The following is a 12,016-nucleotide window of genomic DNA, read 5'->3' on the forward strand; positions in this document are numbered from 1 at the left end:
CCGTCACCAACCCCTTCCAGCCCGCACCCCCTGCGACGCTCACCCTGAACCAGCTCCGGCTCAGCCCCGGGCCCCCGGTCCCGGGGGCGCCACCGACATACATCTCCCCCCTGGGCGGGGGCCCAGGCCTGCCCCCCATCCTGCCCCCGGGCCCTCCGGCCCCCAACACTAACCCCTTCCTCCTATAAGCCGGGCTGGGGGCTTGGCCCGGCCCGGCCCGCCCGCCCCGGGACACCAGTGTTGTGAGTGCATGTGACGGGCCCAGCCTCCCTCCGGGCCACTCACACTACACCTCTCCCCTCCCCCACCGCCCGAGAAACCCGGGGGACGCGGAGGTGCGGCCAGAGGGCCTCCGTGGCATTAGAAGGAGGGGACCGGGCCCCGTCCCCCTCCCGCTCCTGACTGGCCCCTGATCAGTGTTGAGCCTCCTCCCCGCACATCCTCGGTGAATCCTTGGTGATGATTTTGGCAACTTCGGGAATAAATGGCAATTCTCATGGGCGTGGCTCCCACAGTTCCCGTCCGGCTTCCGGGGCCCTTCGCCCTGAGGCCCAGGGTGTGGGGCAGCACCCTGGTTTCTGACCCCCCGGGAGCTGTGGGGTGGGCTGCGGGTGCCGGGCAGGCGTGCCGCTGGCGGCCTTTGTTCTTGCCCAGCGGACACTTGGCACAGGTGAGGGACGGTGTGGAGCACAGCACAGGCTGGGGAGCACCGGGGAGCGGCTGAGCGGGGTGACCCCGGGGGGCGGCGGAGGGAGCTGGCGTGGGTGGAGGCCCGCGGCCCACCAGGTGGGTTGGATGGACGGCCTCCCCGGCTGTGGAGCCCTCAGGCGGCTGCTTCAGGGCTTGGTGCTGGGACGGGGTTCCTGGGCCTCGGGGGGCGCGTCCTGGTGCTGTCCTGGGAGTGAGGTCCCTGGGGAGCAGTGGGGCTGCTGCTGAGTGGGCGGGGCCTAGTGAGGGGGAGGCCGGGAGGGGGCCTCCAGGCCCCTGCTCGCCTGGCGCTGCCTTCCTGGCCTTTAAAGAAGCGGAGGCCCTGGCTGGAGCTGGAGCTGGGGGGGGGGGGGGGGGGGCGGGGTGTCGGTCTCTACTCCAAGGTTGCAGGTTCTATCCCCGGACAGGCGCATAGAGGCAGCCAATGAATGCGGTAACAAGTAGGACAGCAGCCCTGGCCGGTTGGCTCAGTGGATAGAGCATCGGCCTGCAGACTGCAGGGTCCCGGGTTCGATTCCCAGTCAGGGGCACATGCCTGGGTTGCGGGCTCGATCCCCAGTGGGGGGCGTGCAGGAGGCAGCTGATCCATGGTTCTCCCTCTCCCTCTGCAATCAATAAAGATATATTTATAAAAATAAGTAGGACAACAAGCGCTCCCTTCCCCTCTGAAATCAACACAATATTAGAAGTGGGGAAGGCAGTGGAACAGCCAACTGCGGCGTTCTCCTCCGCTGTGCGCCTCGGGGAGGGGGCCGGACCCGCAGCCGGGCTCTGGCCCGGGCAGGTCTGCAAAGCGCCCCGGATCCTTGCAGAGCTGCCGGCCTCCGCTCCCACGGAGCTGCCACGGTCCGAGCACCCCGCCCGCGGTCTGAGCTCCGGGCCTCCCTGCACGTCGGAGGGTCACCCCTGCCTCGCGGGTTCACTTCCGCTCCGCGTGCCGCCTTTATTTCTTCCGATTCGCCCCCCCCCCGGCCCGCGCGGCTCAGATGTCGGGCTTGGGCCGGGCCGCCCCGGCCTTTATGGGCTGTGAAGGGTCGTGGGGGTGCGGTTCTGGCGGCCCCTGTCCTGACGGCTGGAGCTGCGGGGCTCCGGGTCCATCTGGTTCAGGGTCTGCACCCGCCAGGGCGCCGTGCAGCCAGCAGGGGGCGCCCGAGGCCGGGCCTGCCTCCCCACCCCCGCCCCCCGGGCCTGTCTCCCACGCCCCCCGCCCCCCGGGCCTGCCTCCCACGCCCCCCGCCCTCCGGGCCTGCCCCCACGCCCCCGCCCTCCGGGCCTGCCCCCCACGCCCCCGCCCCCGGGCCTGCCCCCCACGCCCCCGGCCCCCGGGCCTGCCTCCCACGCCCCCGCCCCCCGGGCCTGCCTCCCACGCCGGCTCCAGAGCCTCGGCCGCAGCGTCCTGCGTGCGGGGGCGCTCCTGCGGGGACTCCGACTGCCGGGTTCGCAGGCTCGGAGCGCAGCCCCGCTCCGCCGGCCCGGTTCCCTCCGCCGGCTGGTGCCCAGCGTCCTTCCTGCGGGGCGAAGCCCGTCCACGTGTTTAGTCCGCAACTCACCCCGCCCCCCCCCACCTCCCCGCTGTGCGGAGGCGGACACTCCCCCCTCCGGTGGGCGCGCTGCCGGGGCGGCTGCTTGTCAGTAAAGCCAATGGACACGCAGCCACACCCGTGGCCTCCCTGCCGCCCCCGCCACCCGGACCAGCACACTGCCCTCCCCACGTGCTGACACCTTTCCACCCCGAGTTTTCTTAAACGTGTTGATTGCTTTCAGGGAGGGAGGGAGGGAGGGGGGGAGGGAAACATCCCCGGTGAGAGGGACTCAGGGATGGGCTGCCTCCTGCACGCCCCCTACTGGCATGGAGCCTGCAACCGCAGCACGTGCCCTTGACCAGCAATCCAACCCAGGACCTCCTGGTTCCTAGGTCCATGCTCACCCACTGGGCCACACAAGCCGGGCTCCGTGTGAGTTTTTTTTTAAAAAATATATTTTATTAATTTTTTACAGAGAGGAAGGGAGAGGGATAGAGTTAGAAACATCAATGAGAGAAACATCGATCAGCTGCCTCCTGCACGCCCCCTACTGGGGATGTGCCCGCAACCAAGGTACATGCCCTTGACCGGAATCGGACCCGGGACCCTTCAGTCCGCAGGCCGACGCTCTATCCACTGAGCCAAACGGTTAAGGCATCCGTGTGAGTTTTAATCCTCACCCCAGGGTTTGCATTATTTATTTGCTTCTCTCTTTATGGAGAGGGCGAGAAACATGGATCAGGTTGCCTCCACGATGGGCCCCCACTGGGGATGGAACTGGGGCCGCGGGTCCCGGAGGGGCGCAGCCACCTGAGTGACTGACTGGGCCCCACCCCCGTGTTTTACCCGTTTCCACGGGGCTGGGTCCTGCATCAGAGAAAACCCACGAGCCCGCGGGGCACACCCCACATTTTATTCCGTCTCTCGCCTCCTCTCCACACCAACTTCAAAGAAATAAGAGCGAAGCGTTGGGAACGGATCTGCAAGTTGTGAACACATTTATTGGCGAATAAGACACACAAGTCCCGACGACACCACCGTGACCGCAGGGCGCGTGGGGAGGCGGCTGCCCGCCAGCGGAATTCACTCCTGCGTGGCGTGCGGGTCCGGCCACCTTCTGCTGCGGCGACTTGGGGCGTGGGTCCCGGGCAGGCACTCAGGTAGCCCGTGTCCGTGTCCCCGAGCTCGGGGCTTCCCTGCCCCCCCCCACCCCCACCCGGGACCCTGGCCCGCAGGGACTCAGGGACAGACGGCCAGCCAGCTCTCCCCGTCCTCGGAGGAACCCGCAGGCCCGAAGAAGGGGCGCAGGGGCTCCGCAGCCGGAACGGCGGGGAATGTGAACACGTGGGACCCGTCGGCCACGTGATAGAAGGAGAAGGTCTCCATCTCCACGTCCAGGAAGAGGCCGAGGCGGTGCAGGCGCGGCTGGACCAGGAGCCCCAAGGGGGGCTGGGTGCCGGCCACGAACTTGTCGCCGTCGCTGCAGCTCACGGTCCAGAAGCCCAGGTCGGCGGAGAGCACCACCTCGCCCTGCCGGGGCGCCGACTCCCTGCAGAGGCCCACGCTCCACTCGCGGCTGCTCCCCACGTCCACCTCCCAGTAGTGGCGGCCCGCGGTGAAGCGGGGGGCGCCCAGGACGCAGGGGGAGTCGTTGAATCTCCCGGGGTGGGCTGGGCGCTCCTGTGGGTCACCCCCGATGCGGACCCGCCGCAGGTCCTCCGAGATGACGAGGTAGTTGTGGGCGGTGTCCAGGTCCAAGGTCATGTCCACTGCGGAGAGAGGAAGGATGGAGTCAGCAGGTGCAGGCCCCCCCCCCCCCCCCCCCCCCCCCGGCCACAGCCAAGGCCCCCCTTCCTGTCTGCCGCGGGCATTTCCCTGGCCCCGGATTCGATTGAATTGTATCTACAGGAGGAATGATGATAGGTATTCTCTTGACATTAAGTGATTCAATTGTTTGAGTAAGGACTTCTCTTCTCTCTTCTTTTTTTAAAAACACACACACACACACACACACACACACACACATATGTTAGAGGCCCAGTGCATGAATTCATTCATGGGTGGGGTCCAGCCACCCTGGCCAGGGAGGGGGACCTGGGTGGTTGGCCCGCCTGCCTGCTGGTTGAACTCCTGGTCGAGGGGACAATTTGCATATTAGCCTTTTATTCTATAGGATATACACTGAGTGGCCACATTATTATGTGTTCAGAGATGATTATAATCTGGCCACTCGTGTGTGTGTGTGTGTGTGTGTGTGTGTGTGTGTAATTGATGTCAGAGAGGAAGGGAGAGGGAGAGAGAGAAACATCAGTGATGAGAGAGAATCATGGATGGGCTGCCTCCTGCACACCCCCTACAGGGGATGCAGCCTGCAACCCAGGCCTGTGCCCTGACGGGGAATTGAACTGTGAATCCTGGCTCATAGGTCAATGCTCAACCACTGAGCCACACGGGCTGGGCTAAAAATTTTTTTTATTGATTTCAGAGAGGAAGGGAAAAGGAGAGGAGGAAGAAACATCGATGAGAGAGAATCACTGCCTCCTGCACGCCCCCTACTGGGGAACCAAGTCAACAGCCTGAGACTCTGCCCTGACTGGCAGTCAAACCCTGAACTGCTTCATAGGTTGATTCCCAACCACTGACCCAGGCCCGCTGGGTGGGACTTCTTTTCTTTTTAGTGAGGAATACACACGAAAAACAGACCTCAAAATTATCATACAGCCCGGCAGGGGCCACTGATCAATGACTCTCTCTCATCATTGATGTTTCTCTCTTTTCCACTCTGAAATCAATAAAAAAATTATCATGCAGATTTTCACGAATTTCAAAGGATGGAAAATAGTTCACTTCTTGCAGAATGATATTGACATTAAAGCTCTCTTTTATCTCTTTTAAAAATATATATTTTTATTGACTTCAGAAAGGAGAGGGAGAAAGAGATAGAAACATCATTGATGACAGACAATCATTGATCAGCTGCCTCCTGCCAGGGCCCACAACCTGGGCATGTGCTCTGACAGGGAATCGAACCTGGGACCCTTGAGTCCGCAGGCCGACGCTCTATCCACTGAGCCACACCAGCGAGGGCTTACCTCTTCTTTATAAATGCAGTTACCTCCTCTCTTGCTGTGGGTGACCAGGCCACGGCGTTTTATTGCAGTTACAATGAAAAGGAACAGGAGATGCTTGGAGTCCTGACATTGGGATGTGTCCGAACCTCAGCAGCAACCTGGGCCCAGACCCGATGGGGGTGGCGGAAGGAGACTGAGCCTGCGCGGCTGGGCGGGGAGAGCGGGCCTCCTCACAGGACCCGCGCAGGGAGCCGGGGCAGCCTCGGACATGAACCCTGACCCCCACAGACCAATGGCGTTTGTTGTTGTTTGCTTTCTTTCCTTTTAAATGGAAAAAAAACCAATGTTTTTATTGGTTTTTAGAGCGTGAGAGGAGGAGAGGGAGAGAATTATCCATGAGAGAAGCATCCATTGGCTGTGCCTGCCCACCCCCTACTGGACTGGTACCCCCGCACACCTGTTTGGCGCACTGTTTTAATGTGGTTGTTGGTGTTCATCCTCACCCCAGGATCTTTTTTCCATTGCTTTTTAGAGTGCAAGGAGGGAGGGAGCAGCGAGGAAAGGGGGGAGAGAGGGAGAAAGAGAGAGAGGAGAGAGAGAGGAGAGAGAGAGGAGAGAGGGAGGGAGAGGGAGGAAGGGAGGGAGAGAGAGAGAAAGGAGAGAGAGACATTGATGTAGGTCGACTGGCTGCCTTCAGAAGGGCGGGGACAGTGTTGGCGGAGGGAGCCCTCAGCCCAGGTCGGTGCCCTTGACGCGACTCTGAGTCCCCGCCCCTTGGGCTGATGCTGCCCTCAGTGAGCCCCACCGGCTGGGGCTCTTTTTAAATGTTTCCAATTTATTTTTCATTGGAATCGAACTCGGGGACTGAAGGGTCCCCAAGCCGACGCTCTTTCCACTGAGCCAAACCGGTATTTCATGTCCACTGTAATTTAAAACTTTAAAAAAATTCCTTGCCCTAGCCGGTTTGGCACAGTGGATAGAGCGTCGGCCTGCAGACCCAAGGGTCCTGGGTTCAATTCCAGTCAAGGGCACATGCCAAGGTTGCAGGCTCGATCCCCAGTGGGGGGCGTGCAGGAGGCAGCCGATGCATGAGTCTCTCTCATCATTGATGTTCCTATCTCTCTCTCTTCCTCTCCTTTCCTCTCTGAAATCAATTAAAATAATATTTTTAAAAATTGTCTTAAAAACACATGAACAGTAACAAGACTCGGGTAGAGCTGCTCTCAGTGGCACAGTGTCTGTATCATCCAGTCTATGCAAAAGCAGGTTTCTCCCTGTGCCCGTCTCCAGTGGGGCGACTGGAGATATTGGGGAGCCCAGGTCTAGGACGGACTCAGGGTTCTATTTGCCTAAAAACCTGCAGCCGGTTGTCAGGTAGACTCTCAGGCTGGAGGCGCTGGGAAAGAGGGACCTTCCAGGGCCGGCCGCCAGGGGAGGCCCCCGGTCATGGTCTCAGGCCTCTGCGAAGCTGCCTCCCCTCAGGGCCGGGCGGGGCCCCCGCCCGGAGCTCTCACCCCGGAACTTGCGAATCCGGGGGTCCATCGTCAGGATGGATGTCAGCTGGGGCTCCATCTCCTTGACCTTGGCCGCCAGCCTGCCCAGCAGCCGGTTGGGCTTGATGTGCTTCTTCCGAGAGACCTGGGAGCAGTTGAAGCACAGCACCCCCTCCCCGTCCGGCGCCTTGGGCAGGGCGGCCAGGCACCCGCGGCAGCAGTCGAAGTTGCACTTGAGCTTCACCGGGTCCTCCAAGTACTTGAGGCAGACGCGGCAGCGGGCGGCTTCCTTAAATTGCTGGGCCATGGCCGCCTGGGGGGCGAGGGGGGGGGGAACAGGCTCGGTGAGCCTCAGGAGGGAGAGGGACTCCTGGGCCCGGGACACCTCCTCTTTTTTTTTTTTTTAATATATTTAATTGATTTTTTTACAGAGAGAAAGGGAGAGGGATAGAGAGTTAGAAACATCCATGAGAGAGAAACATCGACCAGCTGCCTCCTGCACACGCCCCACTGGGGATGTGCCCGCAACCAAGGTACATGCCCTTGACCAGAATCGAACCTGGGACCCTTCAGTCCGCAGGCCGACGCTCTACCCACTGAGCAAACCGGTCAGGGCCGCCTCCTCCTTAAAGGATAGACATTTGCAACCTCCTGGGCGAGGAGGATGCGGTCTAAGGACCAATGGAAAGGGCTCCCAGCCCTGACCTTCCCAGGTGCAGCCTGCTGTTGGGAAGCAGACGGGGCGCGCCCTGGGCTGTGCGCAGGTGCGGGGTCTCTCCCCGCCCCGGGGTCTCACCGGGTGGGGCTTAGCCACAGGGAATGGGTGCAGCCGGAGATGTCGGAGACCAGAAAGAAAGAGGACGTGGGCTCTCCTGCAGATGCCCCCAGATTCATTCCCTGTGGGAGGCCCTGCGCTTGCCGGTCAGGGGAAAGCTAGCGTTTCATTGTTCTTTAGGCTCCAGCCTCCCCACGTGTTGGGAATCGAACCCGAGCCCCTTGGGAGGGAGGGCGGGCAGCCGCTCTAACCACTAAGCAACCCAGCCGGGCCTGGGTCGCTTTCCTGACCCTTTGCTTATGGGGCTGCTAGAACACGAGTTTACAACGACATTTGGGGGGTCCCCTGGTAGATCCAGTTGGGCCGTGCTGGCTGAGACCCCGAAACCCTCCGCGTCTCCCCGCTGCCCGTCCCCCCGCCCCCATGGATGGGTGGAAACCCACCGCGGACCCCGAGAGGCGGCGGAAGTCCGTGGGGGCCACGCCACGCACCACCTCCGAGCCCGCCAAGCTGGGACCTGACTCAGGATAAGGACGATCCGGTTCTACTCCCACCTGGTCCTGAGCCTGGGTCTCGCCGACCGCCCGCATCAGAGGCCCCGCGTCCCTCCCTCCCTCGGTGTCCCCGCCACGCCCGGCCCTGAGGTGGCCCCAGACAGCACCTGCTGCATCGATAGGTCCCTCCCTCCCCAGGACCTTCCGTGGACCTTTGACAGTGAAACGGACCCCCTCGGAGGGACTCACCTCTCAGGCGCTAAGTCCGCTGTTTCGCTCAAGGGCGCAGCTGCCGAGTGAGGTCGACCAGCAAGCCAGCCGGCTTTACCGGGCAAGTAGCTCCTCCCACCTCACCCCCTTCCTGCCGGCTGCACCGAATCCCCTCAGAGGTGGATGAAAAGGATAGGATTTTCTCAGGTCACCGAGAGACTACCGGGGATAGAGGAAGGGAGTGTATACGGAAGTTATTTTTAAACTAACAGGAACAAAATATTGCCGTGCATTCATTCTACATTAGATCTTAAATATTATGTCTGTCAATCCATTAGACTTAGGATGGAAATGAAGAACGGTCCTCATTATTCATCCTTCTAAAATGGCCTGGCTCGTTGGGCTCAGTGGATAGAGCCTCGGCCTGCGGACTGAAGAGTCCTGGGTTCGATTCCGGTCAAGGGCACAGGCCCGGGTTGTGGTCTGGATCCCCAGTAGGGGGCATGCAGGAGGCAGCCGATCCATGATTCTCTCTCATCATTGATGTTTTTATCTCTCCCTTCCTCTCTGAAATCAATAAAAATATATTTAAAAAAAAGTAATGAGACTAGGTTTTTGTTGTTGTTGTTGTTGTTGTTGTGTGTGTGTGTGTGTTTTAGTTTTTTTTTGGTTTTGTTTTTGGTTTATTTTTTGGGCTAGTTTTAAATGACATTAATTAAAAAATTATCTTTATTGTTGAGATATTACAAATGTCCCCTTTTGTTCTCCCACTGACCCCTTCAAGCCCTCCCTTGCCCCCTGAGGCCCTCACCACCCCATTCTCTGTGTCCATGGTCATGCATACAAGTTCTTTGGTTAATCTCTTCCCACCCACCCAATTATTAAAAATGAGCCCTGCCCTAGCTGGTTTGGCTCAGTGGATAGAGCGTCGGACTGCAGACTGAATGGTCCCAGGTTTGATTCCGGTCAAGGGCATGTACCTTGGTTGTGGGCACATCCCCAGTAGGAGGTGTGCAGGAGGCAGCTGATCCATATTCCTCTCTCATTGATGTTTCTAACTATCCATCCTCTCCCTTCCTCTCTGTAAAAGATCAATGGAGAAAATATCCTCCAGTGAGGATCAACAACAAAATAAGTGTTAACATTGTCAGTGTTTACATGTGAAAGGTCTTGGACACCTGAAACTGAAGAAAAGCTTGAAGTGCTTTTCCTCTGATAAAAAGTATTCTCTCTCAATAGTAAAATCGAATCCTTTTGAATGTTGGTGACTAATTTGCCTAAAAAAACATTTGGAATCAGCTCTGGTGGGCTCAGTTCCTCGGAGTGTTGTCCTGTACATCAAAGGTTGTGGATTCGATTCCGGGTCAGGGCACATACCAAGGTTTTGGGTTCAATCCCCAGTCGGGGCACATACGGAGGCAACCAATAGATGTTTCTCTCTCTCTTCCTCTCTCTTTAAAAATCAATAAAAAACATATCCTTGGGTGATGATTAAAAAACTTTTTAAAAAATCATTGAAATATCCCCCCCCCAAAATGATTTTTAGAGAGAGTGGGAGGGCGGGGAGAAGGAGGAACTGGGAGAGTGAGAGGTGATTGGTGGTGCCTCCCTTGCCTTTGGGGTGCAACCCAGGTATATGCCCTTGGTTGGGAATCGAACCTGAGACCCATCGGTGCTCGGACCAATGCCCTAACCATTGAATCACACTGGCCATGGCTCATTAGTTGAATGTTGACCTATGTACCAGGAGGTCACCGTTTGACTCCTGGTCAGGGCACATGCCTGGGTTGCAGGTTTGATTTCCAGTGGGGGATGTACAGGAGGCAGCCAATCCATGATTCTTTCTCATCATTGATGTTTCTATCTCTCTCTCTCCCTTCCTCTCTGAAATCAATAAAAATATATTGGGGAAAAGAAAGAATTAACCAATGAAAGCATAAATAAGTGGAACAACAAATCAATGTTTCTCTCTCTCAACCAATCAATAAAAAAAAATCTTGGTAAGAATATAGATCTCATGTTCAGTGTTCCTATCTCAATTACAAAAAAAAAAAAAAAGACATTTGCAAATTCTAACTTCTGCCCTTCGCACCCAGAGCTCCTTACCCAAGACTAGTCATTGGGTAGTCATGAGTAGTCAGTCATTGACATCCTCCTCGTGCACCAAGGCTGCGTTCTGGGTGCTGCTATGAGAGGTACAAGGTAACTTCTTGCCGACCCGCGTGGCTCAGTGGTTGAGCGTCCACCTATGACCCAGGAGGTCACGGTTCGATTCCCGGTCAGGGCACAGGTCCGGGTTGTGGGCTCCATCCCCAGTGTGGGGCCGATCCATGATTCTCTCTCACCATTGATGCTTCTCTCTCTCCCTCTCTCTTCCTGTCTGAGATCAATAACATATGTTTATATATATATTTAAGAAAGATAACTTCCTCAGGGGTCGGGAGTATGGGGACAGCAGGCCCTCGGGTCATGAGCAGAGAGGTCCGCCATTGGCGGCGGGAGAAGACTGTTGGCTGGAGCCCAGAGCTTACTGAGGTCAGAGGGGAGAGGCCAGTGGCAGTGCCACGGGGATATGCCGGGAGATCCTTCCCACCTGAAACAAGACACAGCAGTTTCACATCACCCTCCGAGCCTGTCAATCAAGAGTCACGCTGGCCAATGGGCGGGAGAGTTCCACAGCCAATCAAAGGGCGGGCAAGGCCTTACAGTCTAGGCGCCCACAGATGCTCTCTGATGGGGACCAGCCTGGAGGACCAGCCGCCGGATTGGGTGAGGATGTCTTCTTTCGGACCTTCCTTCCTCCTTCCTTCCTTCCTTCCTTCCTTCCTTCCTTCCTTCCTTCCTTCCTTCCTTCCTTCCTTCCTTCTTCTTCCTTCCTTCCTTCCTTCCTTCCTTCCTTCCTTCCTCCTTCCTTCCTCCTTTCCTCCTTCCTTTCTTCCTTCCTTCCTTCCTTCCTTCCTTCCTTCCTTCCTTCCTTCCTTCCTTCCTTCTTTCTTCTTTCTTTCCCTTTCTTTCTTTCTTTCTTTCTTTCTTTCTTTCTTTCTTTCTTTCTTTCTTCTTTTTCTTTCTTTCTTTCTTTCTTTCTTTCTTTCTTTCTTTCTTTCTTTCTTTCTTTCTTCTTTCTTTTCTTTCTTCCTCTGCCCTGCCCTGCCCTTACTGCAGGTCCGTTGTGCGTAAAGAATGAGGTAGCCGGCACCCAAGAGAACCAAGTCCGGCCCCTTGGTTGTGGGAAGGATGCTCTAAGGGGAAGAGCATTTAAATTCACGGGGAGATGGTGCTCCCAGCACTTCTCTGGAAACCTCCGCGTTCCCAATGCCAAACTAGGTGAGAGAACAGGACTGAGGCTTCCTAGTTCTCCCAAATGGAATCGGAGCCCTGGCCGGGTAGCTCAGTTGCTAAGAGCGTCCTCCCCAAACGCCAAGGTTGCAGGTTTGATTCTCTGGGCACATACAAGAATCAACCAATGAATGTATAAATAAGTGGAACAGCAAATCTCTCTCTCTCTCTCTAAATTTAAAAAAATAAGTAAAATAAAATTGAATCAGAGACAGAGTTGGAGGACCTTGGCTATCAGAACTAAGGAGAAGAGATGAAGATCCCCACAGTCAAAGTCTTAGACTTGGTTGGTCTCTCGGTTGTGATTGTGAGATTCACAGAACCTGGGGAGACAGATGGAAACCAGGTTTCAGGCGAATTGCAGAGGGAGGGGCAGGTGGGCAAAGGGGAGGGTTACGTGTGAGAC

The 12,016-nt window shown here is 57.4% G+C and overlaps 2 protein-coding genes across 2 annotated transcripts in view; one reads left to right on the forward strand and one right to left on the reverse strand.

Moving 5' to 3' along the window:
* EPN1 (epsin 1) overlaps positions 1–499 on the forward strand; it is an 8,800-nt gene extending 8,301 nt beyond the window's left edge. Inside the window, exon 4 of the mRNA XM_079799838.1 lies at positions 1–499. Within this exon, the coding sequence (XP_079655964.1) occupies positions 1–188 (188 nt within the window). The 3' untranslated portion in view covers positions 189–499.
* A 2,471-nt stretch (positions 500–2,970) lies between these two features.
* On the reverse strand, positions 2,971–7,102 carry RFPL4A (ret finger protein like 4A; the record flags this gene model as incomplete). Its single annotated transcript, XM_079799344.1, has 2 exons — positions 2,971–4,000; positions 6,817–7,102. The coding sequence occupies 2 exons, from the start codon at positions 7,100–7,102 to the stop codon at positions 3,471–3,473; spliced, it is 816 nt and encodes a 271-aa protein (XP_079655470.1). The 3' UTR covers positions 2,971–3,470.
* Positions 7,103–12,016: the final 4,914 nt, after the last annotated feature.

Source organism: Cnephaeus nilssonii (genome assembly GCF_951640355.1).
Source record: "Cnephaeus nilssonii genome assembly, chromosome: 20".
NCBI classification, from domain to species: Eukaryota; Metazoa; Chordata; class Mammalia; order Chiroptera; family Vespertilionidae; genus Cnephaeus; species Cnephaeus nilssonii.